Below are 23,772 nucleotides of genomic sequence, written 5' to 3'. Positions count from 1 at the left end.
CCCCGCGGCCGCCCCACAAGAAGCTGTCGGATGGATCTTGCGGGGCAGCGGAGGGAAGGAGGTCCTCCTTCAGAGTGGCCGGCCCGCCGATCGGTGGGCACCGATCGCGAGCCAGACCCCTTTTGAGTCCCCCCCAGTGCAGGAACCCCCGTCGCCCCCCCACAGGCAGCCCCCCCATCCCCCCCAGCGTCCCCGCGCTGTTCTCGCCGGCAGCGACCAGATGTGGACTGCGCTGGTGGGAACCTGTCGTGTTGGGCAGGCCGCTTGGCCCATCCGGGCCGGAGAATCGCCGCTCGCCCGTTACAAACAGCGAGCGGCGATTCTCCGAGCAGCCAGCCGTGATTCTCGCCGCGCCGGTTTGGGGGGGTGGGAGAATCGCGTGCGGGTGCCGGGGTGGCGCCGCGGCGATTCTCCCACCCGGCGTGGGGTGGGGAGAATTCCGCCCCATATCTGCGTGAAATGAGCCCTGTCACTTCATGCCCTGGTTTTATGGAGATTCAGATTGCACTGACCCTTTGTAAGGAGCAGCTGAGAGCAGTTTTACCTGATGGCTCTGACAGGGCAATGATGATAAAGTTGATGTGGAAGAGGGGCGAGATTCTCCGACCCCCCACCGGGTCGGAGAATCGCCGGGGGCTGGCGTGAATCCTGCACCGGAGATTCGGCGGGTGCTGGAATCGCGCCGCGCCAGTTGGCGGGCACCCCCCTCGGCGATTCTCCGGCCCGATGGGCCGAAGTCCCGCTGCTGGAATGCCTGTCCCGCCGGCGTGGATTAAACCACCTCTCTTACTGGCGGGACAAGGCGGCACGGGCGGGCTCCGGGGTCCTGGGGGGGCGCGGGGCGATCTGGCCCCGGGGGGTGCCCCCACGGTGACCTGGCCCGCAATCGGGGCCCACCGATCCACGAGCGGGTATGTGCCGTGGGGGCACTCTTTTCCTTCCGCCTTCGCCATGGTCTCCACCATGGCGGAGGCGGAAGAGACCCCCTCCACTGCGCATGCATGCTTTGGCTTATTTAAATACAGGCAATAAATAGGCCACTGTAACAATAGGTGAATAGATGCTTTCAACCATCCACTCAATTCACTGACACACAGAGAAGCTCAGCAACTGCCTCAGTGCCCATCAATTTATCTTGCATAATTTAGACAAATGCAAAGGCGGCACGGTGGCGCATTGCTGCCTCATGGCACTGAGGGCCCGGGTTCGATCCCGTCCTGGGTCACTGTCCATGTGGAGTTTGCACATTCGCCCCGTATCAGCGTGGGTCTCACCCCCATAACCCAAAAGATGTGCAGGGTAGGTGGATTGGCCATGTTAAATTGTCTCTTAATTGAAAACAACATTTAGGCAAAAGCAAATGGTGTAAATTTGGCCCTACTCCACATAGCGATTTGCATCTCAGACCTCTAACCCCCCCCCCACCCCGCAAACCTGTAACATTCTACACCTCCATGGCTGACAAAAGCCACTGGAAAGTCCCATCTTTTCAGCCTGAGCTGTCAATCACCAATTTTAACTCATTCACACAGGTTCCGAGTCCGTTGGAAAGGTGTTACGGAGAACACAGGTTTTCTTAAGTAGTAGCTCTGTCAGTAAACAGAGGAGCCTGACTCTCAACAAAAAGAAACAGTTCCTGCAGGTCTGCGATGGTGGCATTTTGCTGTGCTTTCATTCAAATACTTCGTTATATTTAAATTGTCTGCATTGTGCAAGTAGATTGCTATGGAGTTAGTGAACTCCCACAGGGAGGTCTGCTTTTGGCTTAAGTTACTTTTTGCTGATGTGAAGCACCCCCCACACACCACCCCTTGATAAAAACCTAGTCGTAGGTTCCAAATGATGCAGGGACACCAAATAAAAAAGGGAAATATTAAACTAAATATGTGACATGAAGACGTCCCATATCTAGGCAAAATGTCACTACTTCTGTATGTGGACAAAGCATCTATGGACATGGAAAAGTCAGACCAAGTGATTTTCAATTTGGCAAAGGATGGGAAAAGCACCAAGCAGTCTGGACACTACTTCAGAGAGAACAGTCCAAGATCCCTTTCCCAGAATCTCCACAGTATTCCCCCTCAAAGCGGGTTGCTAAAATAAAATGGTAAATGTAAATAGCCTTGCAGTCTAGGCACAAGAAGAGCCATCAAACTCAGTGAACTAAGTACAGAGGGTGAACACTATGTGAACTCACCAGTTACCTCCCTTTCATTGCCACTGCCAACTGAACATCTGAATCTGGATACAGGTAACACCACTTAACCTATTAGTGTAACCATTTCAACCAACATGCCATTGTTGTGGAACTAATGGTGAGCAAAGGTTGAAAAATCAAGTTCTAATTAAGAATCAAGTCCCATCTCTCCCTGCAAATGAAATTATGTCCATTGTATTAGGAGATAGTGAGCAAAGGACTACATTTTCCAATTAAGTGCTCCCAACATGAATAGATATTGGGGAAATAGTCAGTACATGGCCTCTGATTTTCCAAGAAATTAAAGTATTTCCATATCAGAGGTTCCAGCCGAAAAGACAACGTGAGAGACCCAGGGGAACACAAGTGAGAAATTTGCCCGAAAATGTCCAAATGCATTGAGACAAAAGAATAAAGCCCTAATGAGACAGAGGGACTGTGAAGAAGATTTCACAGTTCTGCTTCATTAGCAGCATTTTGAAAAGGGTTTATCAGTAAATCTCAGCTGTCAGCCTCACAGAACTGACCAACAACACTGAACACAAATACTTATCAGAACAGAGGGCAGTTAGACAGATTAAGCAACTTCCGAAATTCAGACACAGTAAACATTGCACTTTATTTCACTGCATGTTTTCAGAATCGGTCCAAATGAAGCTTCCATTTGCTGTTGTGACATGGAGCAGAGGTCCAAAAGCAGAAGCATGGGACATTCTCTTTAAAAACGACTTCAATAAAACACAACAGCCCCTCAACAAAAAAGCCCAGTTTACTCATTACTCGACTCAGGCTCAGCCCCATGTAAATTTCAATTTGTTTGGCACTGTTATTTCCACCCTGCCCATGGACCTTTTACATTCTGTTCCTGCCTGTGTCTGTTGCTATAGTTCTGGCGTCAAAGAACACCAAAGACGCTAATCAGTCTTGATCCCAATTCCTTTTCTAATGGAAGAGCGCTTGAATAATACCCCTTTGGTTTGCATGGGCATTCTTCCTCTCTTCCCCCCCCCCCCCCCCCCCCCACCTCCGCCCCCCTCCCTTACCCCTTTACAGCAAGTAATGGGAACTCAGTTGTAAATATCCCTCACTGGAAGCTTTACAATACTGGCAATGAGTGTGATTCTCTGACATTTGTCACACACAAAAGCAAAAAAATAAACCAGCATCTAGTGGGAGTTTATGCATCGCTGAGAAAGATTCCCTCTCTATTGTATCTTATTTACAGGCTGGGCAATTGTCACACGTATGACTTTTCTGTCACAGCTTATTGCAATGAATGAGCAATAAGCTCACTCAGTTCTACTGGTGGAAGAGTGGCCTGATAGAAGATCCGCTCTTCCAGTGTGAAAAGTATTCCGAAAACTTTCATTTCAAATGGGTTTGAAAATTGCGGATTGACCCCCTGAGAGGAGTGGTTCCTCTGGAGAGATAGGAGAACCGGCATTTTAAAAGGAAGCGGAGATTGATCAAGCACCAAGGCCTGTAACATTGGGGTTCCATTTTAACTGAACCCACAGGCTTGGGGACATTGCTGACTTCACTCCCCGCTCAATATTATTTTCCACCATCTTCAAAGGACAGTAAAATCTGGAGATGTTTAAAACGAGCATTGCACCCCAACTCACCAGGTTCCTGATGAATGTGCCCAGTTAAAATTGCCTGATTTATGTCTGAGCATATACAATGAGTAGCATTGTGGCCGGCTTTGTTGCTTCATGGTCAAATAGCCGTCCAAGAGCTATTCAGAATTGGAGGCAGCAAAGCTAAACCCAATCCTGTTCTCAGTCACACTGCACATCTTCTAGCACTAGAGTTCAGAAAGAGGGTTTCTGAACGATCCACACCTCGGGGTGGGGAGTGGAGTAAAGGGTGGGGGTTGCGGTGACATTGTAGTGTCCTAGTTGCTCCGAGTGTGAGATCAGCTAAGAAAGTACAGACAAAGGAGTGAGCCAGAGAACCTCTTCCATGCAAAACGGCGCCATGCCAACCAGTACATAAATCCATAAAGCCACCAGGGTGTACTTCGTCAAGCTTTATTAACTCTTTTGCAAAATCGTTTGCAGCATGGCAGGACAGTGGTTAGCACTGCTGCTACACAGCGCCAGGGACCCGAGTTTGATTCCTTGGGTGACTGTCTGCGTGGAGTATGTACATTCTCCCTGTGTCTGCGTGGGTTTCCTCCAAGTGCTCTGACTTTTTCCTACAGTACAAAGATGTGCAGGTTAGGTGGATTGGCCATACTAAAATTCCCCCTCAGTGTCCAAGTCCAATGTTATGCAGGTTAGGTTGGGTTGCGGGGATAGGGCAGGAGAGTGGGCCTAGGTAGGGTGCTCTTTCAGAGGGCCGGTGCAGACTCGATAGGCTGAATGGCCTCCTTCTGCACTGTAGGGATTCTATAGATCTGATGGCATTTTGAAACTAAATCATTGCCTTTTAGGTTTTCAAATTAAGTACACCATGACACTGAATGTACACACATTATTTTCACTATAGGTGTGCAGTAGTTCCACAATAAGAGAGTTTCATTCTATGAAGGCTACACTGTAAGTTTGCATAAAGGGTTTCAGTTCTACAAGCATAGAATTTATAGTGCAGAGGGAGGCCATTCAGCCCATCGTGTCTGCACCAGCCCTTGGAAAGAGCACCCTGCCTAAGCCCACACCTCCACCCTATCCCCCTGACCCAATAACCCCACCCAACCTTTTTGGACACGAAGGGCAATTTAGCATGGCCAATCCACCAAACCTGCACATCTTTGGACTGTGGGAGGAAATCGGATCACCTGGAGGAAATCCACGCAGACACGGGGAGAACATGCAGACTCCGCACAGACAGTGACCCAAGTCGGGAATCGAACCTGTGACCCTGGAGCTGTGAAGCAACTGTGCTAACCACAGTGCTACCGTGCTGTCCTCTTATTATAACATTCTTCTTCAATAGTTCCAGTGCCTTGGTCTCAACCATCCTCTTTAATAGCCCGCTCCAGTGTTGACTGCCCTCTAATAAGTCCCACAGTCAGCCTTAACCAACCCTGAGCTTATGTCCTTAGGCCTTTCTTCGCAATTGGACATACACTGTTCATTTATAATTAATTCAATAGTTTAGGAGACACAGAATGTTAAGACACAGAGACTGTGCAAAGATGGGGCAGTCTCAATTAACACTTAGCAATGGTAATGTTGTAATCACAGCTATACAAGTTAAGAATGGTGCCGAGAGTTACATCTAAAAGTAATTTTCAATACAAAGTAAAAATCATGTAAAGATCAACTACAGTAGATAGATTCAACACTCGGCATCTATATCTCACAATTGTTTTTGGCACTACTCAATTGTTAATTATAAAACAAGATTTGGGGAATCGAATAGCAAGAAAAATATTCTTGGGCAGCACTGTAGCACAAGTGATTAGCACTGTGGCTTCACAGCTCCAGGGTCACAGGTTCGATTCCCGACTTGGGTCACTGTCTGTGCGGAGTCTGCATTTTCTCCCCGTGTCTGCGTGGATTTCCTCCAGGTGATCCGGTTTCCTCCCACAGTCCAAAGATGTGCAGGTTTGGTGGATTGCCCATGATAAATTGCCCTTAGTGACCAAAAAAGGTTAGGAGGGGTTATTGGGTTACGGGGAAAGGGTGGAAGTGAGGGCTTAAGTGGGTCGGTGCAGACTCGATGGGCCAAATGGCCTCCTTCTGCACTGTATGTTCTATGTAATATTGCTGAAATTAGAGTCAAACAGAATTACATAGAATTTTACAGCACTGAGAAAGGCCAATCAGCCCAACTTTTTAGACGAGCTTTGTCCCACCTTACTTTATTTCACCCCATCAGCATATTCCTGTGTTCCTTTTTTCCTCATGTACATATCCAGCTTCCTCTTGAATGTATTTACTACTTGCCGTGTGGTAACGGGTACCATATTCACACCATTCCTTGAATATAAACATTTCCCCTGATTGGATTTATCAGGTTATAGCAGAGCCAATCCACAATAGCCACTCCCTGGGCTGATTTCAGGGAGCATTCATTCACAAGTAATTTTAAGATTAGGTACAGAGTGAAGATCCCTCGACACTCTCCTATCTAACACATCCAGTCACACCTGATACAAGTAAATACAATAAAGTTTCCCACGACACAAGGCCCAACATTGTGCCTTAATCACAGCCCCACAGGATAGCTGCTACTGTACCTTGTGATCTTTCTGTTCTCCAAACATCGTATCCATGTGGCCCGAGTCAGATTGATAACTTGGTGCCACATTGTGTTAAGTTGTGGACAGAGACTTGGTTGAGACTGTCCATAATCATTTGCTTCAAATCCTTACAGCTGACAAAGAGGGGGAGCCTTTCATCGAGTCAATCAGCCCTGTATTTGAACACAGGATGCAGAGGTGGAAGTCCCATATCCTGAACAACTGTCATGACTGTGGAGACCATTGTTATTTCCAGTTATTGAATCTTATGGGTGAGGGGCTTGACAAAATCATCACATCAAGCGTATAAGTCACTTTATCAGGATGTAAAAACCAGGTTGATTTCCACATGGCTAGCCAGACCCAGTCAGTAGCTTTCAAAAGCAAATTGCATTAACACTTGGAAAGAAGAAATTTGCAAAGAAAACGTCGAGTGGGACTTTCAGGGAGCTAACATGGGCATGATGGGTTGAATGGCCTTTCTCTGTGCTGTTATCATTTCATGATTGCATGTCAGGGCGGTGAGCAGGAGGCTGAGTTTGTCCGGCCTGATTTCAATCCAATGGAATCAAAGGTTCACTTTGACTATTGGCTTCCTCCTTTTACTGCAGATCTCTGAGGCATTGAGCACTCCTACTCAGATGCCAACAGGAATCACACCAGACTCCGAAAGCAGCTGATTTGGAGGCTGCACTGAAAACTGCACTCGCTCTCCCCTTTCAGCACTCCACAGATCGAGGCCAAGGTCAAGCTCACATCAGGAAAGGGGCTGTCTCCAGCTTTGAACTGACATCCGTTTAAAAGGAGCAAATTCAGGCTGTACCCACCCTGGCAAGACACACAGCAGCTGCCAGGAGCAAATGCCAAGAATCAGTTGGTTGATTTGTGGAAAGAATTAAAATTCTCCCCCCTTTTCATCTTTGAGCTTTCCTATCCAAACGTTTCAATAATTGACGTGGTTACTTTCTGTGACAACCACTTTGCCTTAAAATATTTCCAAATGCATTCTGGAGTTTTGCTGGGTCACTCTTTCCTCTGCATGGCTGGCACAAAACATCAATCATCCCGCAGCGGTGACTGATGGTTTTTGGCATTTTGGATATTGGTCACAAGCATTTTGCTAACTGGTGGACAGCAGGACGAAACAGAGGGACAAACCAAATGGTCGAAGAGGTTATACCAAACCTGATGGGGCAATAACAATGGGGCAATAACAGTCAGTGGTGGGATGGGGGTTGATGAACAGATCTGTAAAAAAAAATCTGCACCTTGGCAACCAGAGTGAGTTGTTCCATTCCAATTAATTGGAAGAGTTTTGTGCAGCTCTGAAGAGAATGGGTAATAGCTGTCACCTTGCCAAAACCAACCAGCAACCGATTATCACTGGGTTGTTGTCGACTGGAATTAAGTAAAGATGAACTCTTTTTCAACATCCCATGATATAGCACACAAAAGATGATCAAATGTATAGAAGCTGTGTCCAGCAGTATTAGAACTGGGAGCATTACACTAGAAACCTGTGTATGTGTCTGTGTATGTAAAAAAGGAGTGTTCTAACATAAACTGAAGATGTTCCCTGACTGGAAACCTTATAACATAGAAATTAGGAGCACAATGAGGTCATTCAGCCTTTTGAGCTACTCTGCCATTCATAATGATCATGGCTGATCATCCAACTCAATAGCCTACCCTGATTTCCCCCATTTCTTTTGCTCCCCTTCACCCCAAGTGCTACATCTAACTGCTTCTTGAAAACACACAATGTGTTGGCCTCAACTACTTCCTGTGGTAACTAATTCCACAGGCTCGCCACTCTCTGGGCGAAGATATTTCTCCTCACCTCAGTCCTAAATGGTCCACCCTCAGATTATGACCCCTGGTTCTGGACACTTCTACCATTGGGAACATCCTTCTTGCATCTACCCTGTCTAGTCCTGTTAGAATTTTATTGATTTCTGAGATCCCCTCCTCATTCTTCTGAACTCCAGCGAATGCAATTCTCACTGATTCAATCTTTCCTCATATGTCAGTATAACAATTTCAGAAGTTGTATGAAAGTACCAGAACCAAAAGAGTGAAGGTGGGTAAATAACAGAATGCTGTAACCAGCAACCCTACAATTAGAAAGTATTTTACACCAAACTTCTGTGGCAAGGCAAGGCAAATATTTATGCCTTGCAGTCAACATCACAAAAACACATTGTCTGGTAGTTGTTTGTGGGAACTTACTGTGGCTAAAGTGGCTGCCTTGGTTCCCACATTATGACAGTGAGGACAATTCAACACTGGCTGCAAAACGTTTTGGGGACATTGTGAGGTCACGAAAGGTGCTATACAAATGCAAGTATTTCCTTCTTTCGTTAATAAAAGCGTTGGGGCAGCAATTTCTTTTGATGAAACTGGCAGACATTTAGAGAATGTCACTTCAAGCAGAAACATACAGTCAATGAAGAGGCATGAAAGTGAGACAGACAGAGAGAGAGAGAGAGAGCAGCAACAGATCGGAAGCTCAGTCCATGCGAGAATCCAGAAACGGGAGAAGCGCCTCATACACAGTCTGATTTTACAGCCACACTCCCAATTAATATAAACGCAAATTAGTGCGGATGCTGGAATCTGAACCAAAAACAGAAAATACTGGACAATCTCAGCTGGTCTGACAGCATCTGTCCAGAGAGAAGGGAGCTAACCTTTCAAGTCTGGGCGACTCTTATTCCCAATTTGTCCCAATTAATAAAACAGTTCTCTAGAAGGGTCACTTAGACACTTCACAGATGCTGTCAGACCTGCGGAGTTTATCCAGCCTTTTCTGTTTCTAAAAGTCGAGCCAGGAGTCCCACGTTAACTCAAGGATTTATTGTAAAGGTGTTTGCGACTTTCCTGATTTTCTTTCGGGGGGGGGGGGGGAGGGTGCTCTCGGATCCCTTCTCTCCTGCTCCCAATTCCTCGGCAATGGTCGATTTCTGAAATTTTCTGTGGCTGAGAATTTGACGTTGGGAAATCTTGGGTGTCACAGAATGAATGTGGGATGTGTGCAACAGAGAGTGTTGCAACAGGGAGCCTTGCAAGTGAGGGTTGGTGTGTAACAGAGAGCTTGATAATGACAGTGGGTGTGTACCAGAGTGCGTGTTATTACCAAGGGCCGGTTAATGAGTGGGAGGTGTGCAAGAAAGGAAAGGTTAGAACTGCGCGCCTTATAATGATAGTGGGTGTGACAGAGAGTGATATCGCCAAGGGGCTGGTAATGAAGGTAAGGCGAGGTGTGTTACAACTGAGAGTTTAACAATGATACTGAGGTTATTACCACAATTTAAAAATTGGCTCCGACAGTGAGGGAGGCGCTCAGTTTACTCTCGTTCTGAAAGGGTTACATTTGTAATCCTATTTTAGGTGAAATAATTAGCTTGCTAGAATGCCCGTTCCTGTGTGTCGAACGTTTTAATTGAAGTGTTAATGACTGCGTGTTTAATTCACAGCCAGCAATATTCAGTGCTATTATGCTTCTATTCACTAAGCCCCTGGACAAATAAGTAAAAACACCAGAACGTGTAAACAAGGAGATAGGTCACAGGGGCAAAACTGATCTGCATCCACTAATTAACCAACACTGGGCACTTCCATACAAAACGCTCCTAAACGTTTCATTCAAAGGTCGAGGCCGACCAGCCAGCACCTGGGAGGATTAACCCTGAACTAAGGTGAGGTGACTTTGCGGATTGACTCGATCCGAGCTGTGAAAACGCGGTTCTCTCACTCTGAATTCCTGTCGCAATGCCACAACCGGTCCCAATTCAAATTGCCGATCGCGACAACCTGATTGGATCTCTTGTTTGGCAACGACACAGCTTTTATTGAGATGAGAAAACGAAAAGAGCCCGAATTTGCAAGTCTCAAAATTACTGGGTACACATCTCCAAATGCAAGACTTGAACGGGTGGGGAATCCAATCCAGAGTCTCCCCCCGGGGGGGGGAGGGAGGGAGGGTTGCATCATCTCACAGTCTGAATGGACATGTGGCTGGTACACCCACCTCCTCTCGATGTTTACTCAGAGAAACTGTACGGGGGGAGAGACTCTCACGAGGGATACGTAGTGAGTTAAGGACTCGAGGAAAATAAACCCAAAATTGGGCAGGTTACGTGGATTGGCCATGCGAAAGTCATAGAACATAGAACCTACAGTGCAGAAGGAGGCCATTCGGCCCATCGAGTCTGCACCGGCTCTTGGAAAGAGCACCCCATCCAAGGTCAACACCTCCACCCGATCCCCATAGCCCAGTAACCCCACCCAACACTAAGGGCAATTTTGGACACTAAGGGCAATTTATCATGGCCAATCCACCTAACATCCCCTCATTTAGGGCAGCACGGTAGCATTGTGGATAGCACAATTGCTTCACAGCTCCAGGGATCCAGGTTTGATTCCGGCTTGGGTCACTGTCTGTGCGGAGTCTGCACATCCTCCCCGTGTGTGCGTGGGTTTCCTCCGGGTGCTCCGGTTTCCTCCCACAGTCCAAAGATGTGCAGGTTAGGTGAATTGTGGATGTGCGTGGGTAGGGGGGGGGTGAGTGTGGGTGGGGGGGGGGGTGAGTGTGGGTGGGGGGGGGGGGTGAGTGTGGGTGGGGGGGGGGGGTGAGTGTGGGTGGGGGGGGGGGGGTGAGTGTGGGTGGGGGGGGGGGGGTGAGTGTGGGTGGGGGGGGGGGTGAGTGTGGGTGGGGGGGGGGGGGGGGGTGAGTGTGGGTGGGGGGGGGGGGTGAGTGTGGGTGGGGGGGGGGGGTGAGTGTGGGTGGGGGGGGGGGGGTGAGTGTGGGTGGGGGGGGGGGTGAGTGTGGGTGGGGGGGGGGGTGAGTGTGGGTAGGGGGGGTGAGTGTGGGTAGGGGGGGGGTGAGTGTGGGTAGGGGGGGGGTGAGTGTGGGTAGGGGGGGTGAGTGTGGGTAGGGGGGGTGAGTGTGGGTAGGGGGGGTGAGTGTGGGTAGGGGGGGGTGAGTGTGGGTAGGGGGGGGTGAGTGTGGGTAGGGGGGGGGTGAGTGTGGGTAGGGGGGGGTGAGTGTGGGTAGGGGGGGGTGAGTGTGGGTAGGGGGGGGTGAGTGTGGGTAGGGGGGGGTGAGTGTGGGTAGGGGGGGTGAGTGTGGGTAGGGGGGGGTGAGTGTGGGTAGGGGGGGTGAGTGTGGGTAGGGGGGGGTGAGTGTGGGTAGGGGGGGGTGAGTGTGGGTAGGGGGGGGTGAGTGTGGGTAGGGGGGGGTGAGTGTGGGTAGGGGGGGGTGAGTGTGGGTAGGGGGGGTGAGTGTGGGTAGGGGGGGGTGAGTGTGGGTGGGGGGGGTGAGTGTGGGTGGGGGGGGTGAGTGCGGGTAGGGGGGGGTGAGTGCGGGTAGGGGGGGTGAGTGTGGGTAGGGGGGGTGAGTGTGGGTAGGGGGGGGTGAGTGTGGGTAGGGGGGGGTGAGTGTGGGTAGGGGGGGGTGAGTGTGGGTAGGGGGGGGTGAGTGTGGGTAGGGGGGGGTGAGTGTGGGTAGGGGGGGTGAGTGTGGGTAGGGGGGGTGAGTGTGGGTAGGGGGGGGTGAGTGTGGGTAGGGGGGGTGAGTGTGGGTAGGGGGGGTGAGTGTGGGTAGGGGGGGTGAGTGTGGGTAGGGGGGGGTGAGTGTGGGTAGGGGGGGGTGAGTGTGGGTAGGGGGGGGTGAGTGTGGGTAGGGGGGGGTGAGTGTGGGTAGGGGGGGGTGAGTGTGGGTAGGGGGGGTGAGTGTGGGTAGGGGGGGTGAGTGTGGGTAGGGGGGGGGTGAGTGTGGGTAGGGGGGGGGTGAGTGTGGGTAGGGGGGGGGTGAGTGTGGGTAGGGGGGGGTGAGTGTGGGTAGGGGGGGGTGAGTGTGGGTAGGGGGGGGTGAGTGTGGGTAGGGGGGGGTGAGTGTGGGTAGGGGGGGGTGAGTGTGGGTAGGGGGGGGTGAGTGTGGGTAGGGGGGGTGAGTGTGGGTAGGGGGGGGTGAGTGTGGGTAGGGGGGGTGAGCGTGGGTGGGGGCGAGCGAGGGGGGGGGGTAGGGGGAGGGGGGGGGGTAGGGGGAGGGGGGGGGGGGTAGGGGGAGCGTGGGGGGGTGGGTAGGGGGTGGGTAGGGGGAGGGTGGGGGGGGTGGGTAGGGGGAGCGTGGGGGGGCGGTGGGTAGGGGGAGCGTGGGGGGGGTGGGTAGGGGGAGCGTGGGGGGGTGGGTAGGGGGAGCGTGGGGGGGGGTGGGTAGGGGGAGCGTGGGGGGGGTGGGTAGGGGGAGCGTGCGAGCGTGGGTAGGGGGGTGCGAGCGTGGGTTGGGGGGGCGAGCGTGGGTTGGGGGGGCGAGCGTGGGTTGGGGGGGCGAGCGTGGGTTGGGGGGGCGAGCGTGGGTAGGGGTGGCGAGGGAGCCTTGGGGGTGGGAGGGGGAGAGTGAGCCTGGGGGGGGGAGAGAGAGTGAGCCTGGGTGGGGGAGGGGAGGCGGAGTGAGAGCCTGGGAGGGGGGAGAGTGAGATGGGGGGGGGGGGGAGAGGGAGCCTGGGTGGGGGGGTGAGGGAGCCTTGGGGGTGTGTGGGAGGGGGAGGGGGAGAGTGAGCCTGGGGAGGGGTGAGAGTGAGCCTGGGTGGGGGGGGGAGGGGGAGAGTGAGCCTGGGTGGGGGAGGGGGAGGGGAGGGGAATGAGAGCCTGGGAGGGGGGAGAGTGAGCCGTGGGGGGGGGGGGGGAGTGGGGAGAGTGAGCCAGGGTGGGGCGGGAGGGGGAGAGTGAGCCTGAGTGTGGGGGGGAGGGGAGGGGAGGGGGAGAGTGAGCCTGAGTGTGGGGGGAGGGGAGGGGAGGGGAGGGGGAGTGAGAGCCTGGGAGGGGGGAGAGTGAGCCAGGGTGGGGTGGGGGTGAGGGGGTAGAGTGAGCCTGGGTGGGGGTGAGGGGGGAGAGTGAGCCTGGGTGGGGGTTGAGGGAGCCTTGGGGGTGGGTGGGAGGGGGAGAGTGAGCCTGGGGGAGGGGAGAGAGAGAGTGAGCCTGGGTGGGGGGGGGAGGAGGAGTGAGAGCCTGGGAGGGGGGAGAGTGAGCCTGGGAGGGGGGAGAGTGAGCCGGGGGGGGGGGAAGAGGGAGCCTGGGTGGGGGGTGAGGGAGCCTTGGGGCTTGGGGGTGGGTGGGAGGGGGAGAGTGAGCCTGGGGGAGGGGAGAGAGAGTGAGCCTGGGTGGGGGGGGGGTGAGAGCCTGGGAGGGGGGAGAGTGAGCCAGGGTGGGGGTGGGGGGGAGTGGGGAGAGTGAGCCAGGGTGGGGGGGGGGGGAGAGTGAGCCTGGGTGGGTGGGGGGGAGGGGGAGAGTGAGCCTGGGTGGGGGGGAGAGTGAGCCTGGGTGGGGGGGGGAGGGGGAGAGTGAGCCTGGGTGGGGGGAGGGGGAATGAGAGCCTGGGAGAGGGGGAGAGGGGAGGAGCCTGGGAGGGGGAGAGTGAGCCTGGGAGGAGGGGGGGGGAGTGAGGCTGGGTGGGGGGGGGGTGAGTGAGACTGGGTGGGGGGGGGTGAGTGAGACTGGGTGGGGGGGGGTGAGTGAGACTGGGTGGGGGGGGGAGTGAGCCTGGGGGGTGTGAGCCTGGTGGGGGGAGCCTGGGAGGGGGTAGTGAGCCTGGGAGGGGGGGAGTGTCCCTGGGGGGGGGGGGAGTGAGCCTGGGTGTGGGGGGGTGGAGGGGGAGTGAGAGCCTGGGAGGGAGGGAGAGTGAGCCAGGGTGGAGGGGGGGGGGGAGAGTGAACCTGGGTGGGGGGGTGAGGGAGCCTTGGGGGTGGTGGGAGGGGGAGAGTGAGCTTGGGAGGGGGGTGAGGGGAGGAGCCTGGGAGGGGGGGGTAGTGAGCCTGGGGGGGGGGGTGAGCCTGGGGGGGGTGAGCCTGGGGGGGGGGGGTGAGCCTGGGGGGGGGGGGTAGTGAGCCTGGGAGGGGGGGGGGAAGTGAGCCTGGGAGGGGGAGTGAGGCTGTGGGGGGGGAGTGAGACAGGGTGGGGGGGAGTGAGCCTGGGGGGGAGTGAGCCTGGGAGGGGGGGGGGGGAGTGAGCCTGGGAGGGGGGGGGGAGTGAGCCAGGGTGGGGCGGGAGGGGGAGAGTGAGCCTGAGTGTGGGGGGGAGGGGAGGGGAGGGGGAGAGTGAGCCTGAGTGTGGGGGGAGGGGAGGGGAGGGGGAGTGAGAGCCTGGGAGGGGGGAGAGTGAGCCTGGGAGGGGGGACAGTGAGCCGGGGGGGGGGGGGGAGAGGGTGCCTGGGTGGGGGGTGAGGGAGCCTTGGGGCTTGGGGGTGGGTGGGAGGGGGAGAGTGAGCCTGGGGGAGGGGAGAGAGAGTGAGCCTGGGTGGGGGGGGGGGAGGGGGTAGAGTGAGCCTGGGTGGGGGTGAGGGGGGAGAGTGAGCCTGGGTGGGGGTTGAGGGAGCCTTGGGGGTGGGTGGGAGGGGGAGAGTGAGCCTGGGGGAGGGGAGAGAGAGAGTGAGCCTGGGTGGGGGGGGAGGAGGAGTGAGAGCCTGGGAGGGGGGAGAGTGAGCCTGGGAGGGGGGACAGTGAGCCGGGGGGGGGGGGGGAGAGGGAGCCTGGGTGGGGGGTGAGGGAGCCTTGGGGCTTGGGGGTGGGTGGGAGGGGGAGAGTGAGCCTGGGGGAGGGGAGAGAGAGTGAGCCTGGGTGGGGGGGGTGAGAGCCTGGGAGGGGGGAGAGTGAGCTAGGGTGGGGGTGGGGGGGAGTGGGGAGAGTGAGCCAGGGTGGGGGGGGGGGGAGGGGGAGAGTGAGCCTGGGTGGGTGGGAGGAGGGGGAGAGTGAGCCTGGGTGGGGGGGAGGGGGAGAGTGAGCCTGGGTGGGGGGGAGGGGGAGAGTGAGCCTGGGTGGGGGGAGGGGGAATGAGAGCCTGGGAGAGGGGAGGAGCCTGGGAGGGGGAGAGTGAGCCTGGGAGGAGGGGGGGGGAGGGGAGAGTGAGCCTGGGTGGTGGGGAGGAGGGGAGAGTGAGCCTGGGTGGGGGGGGGGGGGTGAGTGAGGCTGGGTGGGGGGGGTGAGTGAGACTGGGTGGGGGGGGTGAGTGAGACTGGGTGGGGGGGGTGAGTGAGACTGGGTGGGGGGGGTGGAGTGAGACTGGGTGGGGGGGGTGGAGTGAGCCTGGGGGGGGGGGGAGTGAGCCTGGGGGGTGTGAGCCTGGTGGGGGGAGCCTGGGAGGGGGTAGTGAGCCTGGGAGGGGGGGAGTGTCCCTGGGGGGGGGGGAGTGAGCCTGGGTGTGGGGGGGTGGAGGGGGAGTGAGAGCCTGGGAGGGAGGGAGAGTGAGCCAGGGTGGAGGGGGGGGGGGGGAGAGTGAACCTGGGTGGGGGGGTGAGGGAGCCTTGGGGGTGGTGGGAGGGGGAGAGTGAGCTTGGGAGGGGGGTGAGGGGAGGAGCCTGGGAGGGGGGGGGTAGTGAGCCTGGGGGGGGGGGGTGAGCCTGGGGGGGGGGTGAGCCTGGGGGGGGGGGAGTGAGCCTGGGAGGGGGGGTAGTGAGCCTGGGAGGGGGGGGTAATGAGCCTGGGAGGGGGGGGGGTGAGCCTGGGAGGGGGGGGGAAGTGAGCCTGGGAGGGGGAGTGAGGCTGTGGGGGGGGGGAGTGAGACAGGGTGGGGGGGAGTGAGCCTGGGAGGGGGGGGAGTGAGCCTGGGAGGGGGGGGAGTGAGCCTGGGAGGGGGGGGGAGTGAGCCTGGGAGGGGGGGGAGTGAGCCTGGGAGGGGGGGGAGTGAGCCTGGGAGGGGGGGGGGGAGTGAGCCTCGGGGGGGGGGGGGAGTGAGCCTGGGGGGGGGGGGAGGTGAGCCTGGGGGGGGGGGGGAGGTGAGCCTGGGGGGGGGGGGAGGTGAGCCTGGGGGGGGGGGGAGTGAGCCTGGGGGGGGGGTGAGCCTCTGGGGGGGGGGGTGAGCCTGGGGGGGGGGGGGAGTGAGCCTGGGGGGGGGGGGAGTGGGCCTGGGGGGGGGGAGTGAGCCTGGGGGGGGGGGGAGTGAGCCTGGGGGGGGGGGGAGTGAGCCTGGGGGGGGGGGGGAGTGAGCCTTGGGGGGGGGGAGTGAGCCTGGGAGGGGGGAGTGAGCCCTGGGGGGGGGGGGTGAGCCTGGGAGGGGGGAGTGAGCCTGGGAGGGGGGAGTGAGCCTGGGGGGGGGGGGGGAGTGAGACAGGGTGTGGGGGAGTGGGGATTGAGACTGGGTGTGGGGGAGTGGGGATTGAGACTGGGTGGGGGGGGAGTGGGGAGTGAGACTGGGTGGGGGGGGAGTGGGGAGTGAGACTGGGTGGGGGGGAGTGGGGAGTGAGACTGGGTGGGGGGGAGTGGGGATTGAGACTGGGTGGGGGGAGGGAGCCTGGGGGGGGAGGGAATGAGCCAAGGGGGGGGGGGGAGGGAGTCTGGAGGGGGGGGGAGGGTGCCTGGGGGGGGGAGGGAGCCTGGGGGGGGGGTGAACCTGGGAGGGGGGGGAGCCTGGGGGGGAGGGAAGGAGCCTGGGAGAGGGGGGGGGAGCCTGGGAGGGGGGAGTGAGCCTGGGGGGAGGGGGCCTGGGGGGGAGCCTGGGTGGGTGAGGGGAGGTGGAGTGAGCTTGGGTGGGGGGGGGGGGCGGAGGGGGGAGACTGAGCCTGGGAGGGGGGGGGAAGTGGAGTGAGCTTGGGTGGGGGGGAGGGGGAGACTGAGCCTGGGAGGGGGGGAGGGAGCCTGGGAGGGGGGGGGGAGTGACCCTGAGGGGGGGGGGAAGGGAGCCTGGGTGGGTGGGGGGTAGGTGGAGTGAGCTTGGGTGGGGGGGGGGGGAAGGGGGGAGACTGAGTCTGCGAGTGGGGAGTGAGCCTGGGGGTTGGGGGAGCCTGGGTGGGTGGGGGAGGTGGAGTGAGCTGGGGGGGGGGGGGGGGGGGCGGGAGAGAGAGACTGAGCCTGGGAGGGAGGGAGCCTGGGTGGGGGATTGAGACTGGATGGCTTGGGTAAGCCTGGGTGGGGAGGGCGGGGGAGGAGCCTGGGTCGGCTATTTGAGTGTCGGTTCAGACTAGATGGGCCGAATTGCCTCCTTCTGCTCTGATAAACACCATGGACTTGGTCAACCAGAAGTAACTGACGCACAAATAAAAGCAAAACACTGGATGCTGGAAATAAAAACAGAAAATGCCAGAGAATCTCCGATCTGGCAGCATCTGTGGAGTGAAGCAGACGGAACGTTTCGGGTTTAAATGATCCTTTGACAGAGCAGAAGGATCATTTCGATCCCAAATGTTACCCCTGTCTCCCCCTCCACAGATGCTTCCACATCTGAGTTTATCCGGCATTTTCTGTACTCTCCTTTACAATTTTAACCCCAAATCGAACAGAAATAGATTCACAATTTCTCAACACTCCACTGCCAACTGTTTCAAATTTCCTCCAGAAATCAAATGGCTCAGTGCATTCCGTGAGGCTCCAGGGTAGCAGCGGCTCCTTGTTTGGAGAGGGTATTGTATTCTAACACACACGGCGACACTCACACTTCTCAGTTTGGTTTAGCTGTTTGCCCAGCTGCACGTGTCTGTGTTCACAGGCCCGCCAGCTCTCTGTATATAAAAAAATATAAAGCTGCCCAACGCCACAAACACTGCTGAGATCCGACAGCAATGCAAACTGCATGGAGGAGAAATATAGGACCACTTCTATCGGGCGAGTTCACACAATAGACTGGAATCCCTCTGATTTCCGGCTGATCTTCAGCAGGCATTTTATTAAACTTCAACCCTCTAAATAAGATCTGGCATTTTAAGCTATCGGTTTTTTTTTTGGTGTATATGGCGAAATGTAGGAGTGACGGATCGATTTCCCTGTGCTTTGCTTGTGTACAGTATCATCTCCCTACCTTTGTGGAGATAAGCCTCAGCGGGTCGGGTAGGGGGAAGTAGCCACTTTTAAAGGATACGGCGAGAGGGGAGGGAATATTGTGCAGATTAACGCGGGGTGTGTTTCTTTTCTCTTTCCACTGATTTTACTAAATCTGTCTTCAGCGTAAAACGTGAAGTGCGATTCTCTTTGTATACGGGTGGGTATGAGAGAGAGGGAAAGTGTGAATATGAGAGAGGAATGCATATCAGAGGGAGGGAAGGTGTGTGAGAGGTGTGTGTATGAGAGGTGTGTGTATGAGAGTTGTGTGTATGAGAGAGGGAAGGTGTGTGTGAGAGGTATGTATGAGAGAGGGAAGGTGTGTGTATGAGAGGTGTGTGTATGAGAGGGAAGGTGTGTGTGAGAGGTATGTGTATGAGAGAGGGAAGATGTGTGTATGAGGGGTGTGTGTATGAGAGAGGGAAGGTGTGTGTGAGAGGTATGTGTATGAGAGAGGGAAGGTGTGTGTATGAGAGGTGTGTGTATGAGAGGGAAGGTGTGTGTGAGAGGTATGTGTATGAGAGAGAGGGAAGATGTGTGTATGAGAGTTGTGTGTATGAGAGAGGGAAGGTGTGTGTATGAGGGAAGGTGAGACAGGGAGGTATGTATACGAGAGAGAAGGTGTGTGTGTGTGAGACAGAGAGGGGTCTGTGGTTACATCTGCCAGGACCTCTCTCTACCCCTCACTCCCTCACACACAGTTTTTTGTGGAAACTAAGTTTATCCCACAGCCCTGCATCCTTTCAAGTAGCGACAGTAAACCACACACATCTGCATTACACATTGACCAACTTTCTGATGTTCCCTCTGACCGAATCAAATATTCCATCCTTGCCCTCTCCCCCCCCCGCCCCCCCCCCCCCCCCCAACCTCGCCCTCTGAAGGCTAAACCCACAGAAAAGTAATCAAAGCTCCTTTACTGTAATGAATTCCATTGTTGCTTGTCTCGCTCGGTTCTGTTGGAATTCATATTTGCAAAGCCTCTGAATTTATTTTTACAGCACCGGTTTCCTATGTCAGGAGCCAGCGATAGGCGGTTTAGGAGAATTTGAAAGTGACAAAGTTGGTTTAGTTTTGATGCTTGCCCGGGTTTTGCCGCTAATTTGGATCCCACATTTATAAACAACAATCCTGTATTGTACGTTATCTTGTCCCTTACCCGCAGTCCAGCTGACAGTGAGCAGGAGAAAGTGCAGTGTCCCGGGCACACTCGGCATCGCGGGTCTCCTCAAACCGCCCGTCCCAGATCGTTACAATTCAAGAAGAAAAAGTAATACAAAAATTCCTTTATATATATATATTTTAAAATCCTCTTCTCTGGCTCCGATCCGGCGAGAAAAGCAGCGGCACATCCAGAATCCGAACCGCCGGTTACTCGGTGAAATTCACTCCAACTCTGGCTGAAACAGCAGGCGTTCGGCAACCTTTCCCGATGTCCCCACGTATCCCCCGTGAACTCAGGGAAAGATTTTCTGTGTCTGCGACGTCGCTGTCTCTCTTCTCAATGGACCCAGGCCACTTCCATTCACTCACTCACTCATTCATTCCCTCTCTCCCTCTCCCGGCCCCACAGAGTTCTCTCTTGTTAACTTGTTCCAACTTCCCAGCTGATTTCGTCACGCACTCCAGCCCGCCTCTCTCCACCGCCCAGATCTCTCCACACATTCTGCCTCTCACTCTCGGGAGTAGCTCCCCCTCCCCCTCCCCAACTCCACCCCCTACTCGCTCCCCTCCCCCCCCCGGCTCTTCCCGGGATCAGGTTGATCAATCAGTCCGGGAGAGATCCCGGCGCCCGGCTCCCCCTCTTGCCCCAGCCGGTTGTGAATTGTCAAGATTCAGGTGCTCCCAGTAAAATCGACCAAAGTGCTACAAGTCTAGGGAACACCATCCCTGGGGTCCAAACGATGACAGAACAGATTCTCTCTTTAGCTTGAGTCGCTCAGTGCGAGTCTGAGCTAGACAGACCCGAGAGTTCACAAGTTCTATATGAAGCGAGAGGGAGTATCCAGCAACGCGATCACAATCCAGCGGCCCCTGCTGGTATCTCTCTGTAGCTGGATGGATGTCAGTTGAGGACAGGACCGCTGTTGGTGTTCCCCCACCTCGAGAGGGCCAACAGCAGCTTCCTTTCCAATTGCTCCTGACCAATTGTACTATATGAGATACCTGCGCGTAATTGCAAACAGCGAACCCCTCAGCACAGACAGCACCATTTGCAGGAGTTAAAGCGCCCCCTTGAAAGGGCTAGAAATATGTGACGGTCTTCAACCAATATACGTTGTAATCGGAGAATGGAAAAACAATTCTCACTGTAAATCTGGTAGGAATTAATGCACCTTTATCAGAATTTTAAACTTTTATGTCAAAAATAAAATAAGCCCAGAGAATGAGACAGTACATAGTCATATAAAATACACAGTGATACTGTGTGTGTATGACACATACACACAGTGATACTGCTCTCAGTTATAGAGCACTGGCACACACAGTGGTACTGCTGTCAGTGATATAACATTGTAAGACGTCTAACAACACCAGGTTAAAGTCCAACAGGTTTGTTTCAAATCACGAGCTTTCGGAGCACTGCTCCTTCCTCGGGTGAACCTGAGCAGTGCTCCGAAAGTTGGTGATTTGAAACAAACCTGTTGGACTTTAACCTGGTGTTGGACTTCTTACTGTGCTCACCCCGTGGGCATCTTCACATCATGATATAACACTGTCACACAGAGTGATACTGCACTCAGTGATATAACACTATCACACAGTGATACTGCACTCAGTGATATAACACTGTCACACAGAGTAATACTGCACTCAGTGATATAACACTGTCACACACAGTGATACTGCTCTTACTGATATAACACTGTACGAAGTCTTACAACACCAGGTTAAAGTCCAACAGGTTTGTTTTGATGTCACTAGCTTTCGGAGCGCTGCTCCTTCCTCAGGTGAATGAACAGGTATGTCCCAGAAACATACATATAGACAAATTCAAAGATGCCAAACAATGCTTGGAATGCGACCATTAGCAGGTGATTAAATCTTTACAGATCTACAGACGTTGAAAGGTGCCCTCGTACGAACGGGATATGGCACTCGACTCATCGAGCGACAGTTCCAACGCGCCACAGCGAAAAACCGCACCGACCTCCTCAGAAGACAAACATGGGACACAACCGACAGAATACCCTTCGTCGTCCAGTACTTCCCCGGAGCGGAGAAACTACGTCATCTTCTTCACAGCCTTCAACACGTCATTGATGATGATGAACATCTTGCCAAGGTCATCCCCACCCCCCCACTACTTGCCTTCAAACAACCGCGCAACCTCAAACAAACCATTGTTTGCAGCAAACTACCCAGTCTTCAGAACAGTGACCACGACACCACACAACCCTGCCATGGCAATCTCTGCAAGACGTGCCAGATCATCGACATGGATATCACTATTACACGTGAGAACACCACCCACCAGGTACGCGGTACATACTCGTACGACTCAGCCAACATTGTCTACCTCATACGCTGCAGGAAAGGATGTCCCAAAGCGCAGTACATTGGCGAGACCATGCAGACGCTGCGACAATGAATGAACGGACATCGCGCGACAATCACCAGGCAGGAATGTTCCCTTCCAGTCGGGGAACACTTCAGCATTCAAGGGCATTCAGCCTCTGATCTCCGGGTAAGCGTTCTCCAAGGTGGCCTTCAGGACGCGCGACAACTCAGAATCGCCGAGCAGAAACTTATAGCCAAGTTCCACACACATGAGTGCGGCCTGAACCGGGACCTGGGATTCATGTCGCATTACATTCATCCCCCACCAACTGGCCTGCAAAATCCTACCAACTGTCCTGGCTTGAGACAATTCACACCTCTTTAACCTGGGGTTAGCCCATCTCTGGATCTGTAAAGATTTAACCACCTGCTAATGGTCGCATTCCAAGCATTGTTTGGCATCTTTGAATTTGTCTATTTTTGTGTTTCTGGGACGTACCTCTTCATTCACCTGAGGAAGGAGCAGTGCTCCGAAAGCTAGTGACATCGAAACAAACCTGTTGGACTTTAACCTGGTGTTGTAAGACTTCGTACTGTGCTCACCCCAGTCCAACGCCGGCATGTCCACATCATGATATAACACTGTCACACACCATGATACTGCTCTTACTGATATAACACTGTCACACAAAATGACACTGTACTCAGTGATATAACACTGTCACACAGAGTAATACTGCACTCAGTGATATAACACTGTCACACACAGTGAGACTGCTCTCACTGATATAACACTGTCACACACCGTGATACGGGTCTTGCTGATATAACACTGTCACACACAGTAATACTGCACTCAGTGATATAACACTGTCACACACACAGTGATATAACACTGTCACACAGAGTAATACTGCACTCAGTGATATAACACACACACAGTGATACTGCTCTTACTGATATAACACTGTCACACAACGTGATACTGCACTCAGTGATATAACACTGTCACACAGAGTAATACTGCACTCAGTGATATAACACTGTCACACACAGTGATACTGCTCTTACTGATATAACACTGTCACACACAATGACACTGTACTCAGTGATATAACACTGTCACACAGAGTAATACTGCACTCAATGATATAACACTGTCACACACAGTGATACTGCTCTTACTGATATAACACTGTCACACACGGTGATACTGCACTCAGTGATATAACACTGTCACACAGAGTAATACTGCACTCAGTGATATAACACTGTCACACACAGTGATACTGCTCTCACTGATATAACACTGTCACACACCGTGATACGAGTCTTACTGATATAACACTGTCACACACAGTAATACTGCACTCAGTGATGTAACACTGTCACACACAATGGCACTGCACTCAGTGATATAACACTGTCACATACCGTGATACTGCACTCAGTGATATAACACTGTCACACACAATGACACTGTACTCAGTGATATAACACTGTCACACACAGTGACACTGTACTCAGTGATATAACACTGTCACACACAATGACACTGTACTCAGTGATATAACACTGTCACACACCGTGATACTGCTCTCAGTGATGTAACACTGTCACACAGAGTGATACTGCTCTCACTGATATAAGTGTCACACAGAGTGATAGTGCACTCAGTGATATAACACTGTCTCACGCCGCGATACTGCTCTCAGTGATATAACACTGTCCCACACAGTGATACTGCACTCAGTTATACAATACTGTCACACACATTGGCACTGCACTCAGTGATATAACACTGTCACGTACAGCGATATTGCTGTCAGTGATGTAACACTGTCACACACAGTGATAGTGCACTCAGTGACATAATACTGTCACACACAGTGATACTGCACTCAGTGATATAACACTGTCACACAAAGTCATACTGCTCTGACTGAATAACACTCACACACCGTGATACTGGTTTCAGGGATATAACACTGTCACACAGCGTGATACTGCTCTCTCTGATATAACACTATCAAATACAATGATACTGCTCTCAGTGGTATAACACTGTGACACACAGT

General features: G+C 54.2%; 1 protein-coding gene across 4 annotated transcripts in view; it reads right to left on the bottom strand.

Moving 5' to 3' along the window:
• robo3 (roundabout, axon guidance receptor, homolog 3 (Drosophila)) overlaps positions 1-23,772 on the bottom strand; it is a 709,023-nt gene that overhangs the window by 390,819 nt on the left and 294,432 nt on the right. Inside the window, exon 1 of one of the 4 annotated variants that reach the window (XM_072486720.1) lies at positions 19,353-19,848. The exons of the other annotated variants lie outside the window; for them this stretch is intronic. Within the exon in view, the coding sequence (XP_072342821.1) occupies positions 19,353-19,410 (58 nt within the window). The 5' untranslated portion in view covers positions 19,411-19,848. Of the gene's footprint in view, positions 1-19,352; positions 19,849-23,772 lie in introns of those variants that run through there. 4 annotated transcript variants of the gene reach the window in all.

The sequence above is a fragment of the Scyliorhinus torazame genome, chromosome 21 (genome assembly GCF_047496885.1).
Source record: "Scyliorhinus torazame isolate Kashiwa2021f chromosome 21, sScyTor2.1, whole genome shotgun sequence".
Classification (NCBI taxonomy): Eukaryota; Metazoa; Chordata; class Chondrichthyes; order Carcharhiniformes; family Scyliorhinidae; genus Scyliorhinus; species Scyliorhinus torazame.
Note: the sequence above shows the minus strand (reverse complement) of the source record. Positions and strands in the feature narration are given on the sequence as shown.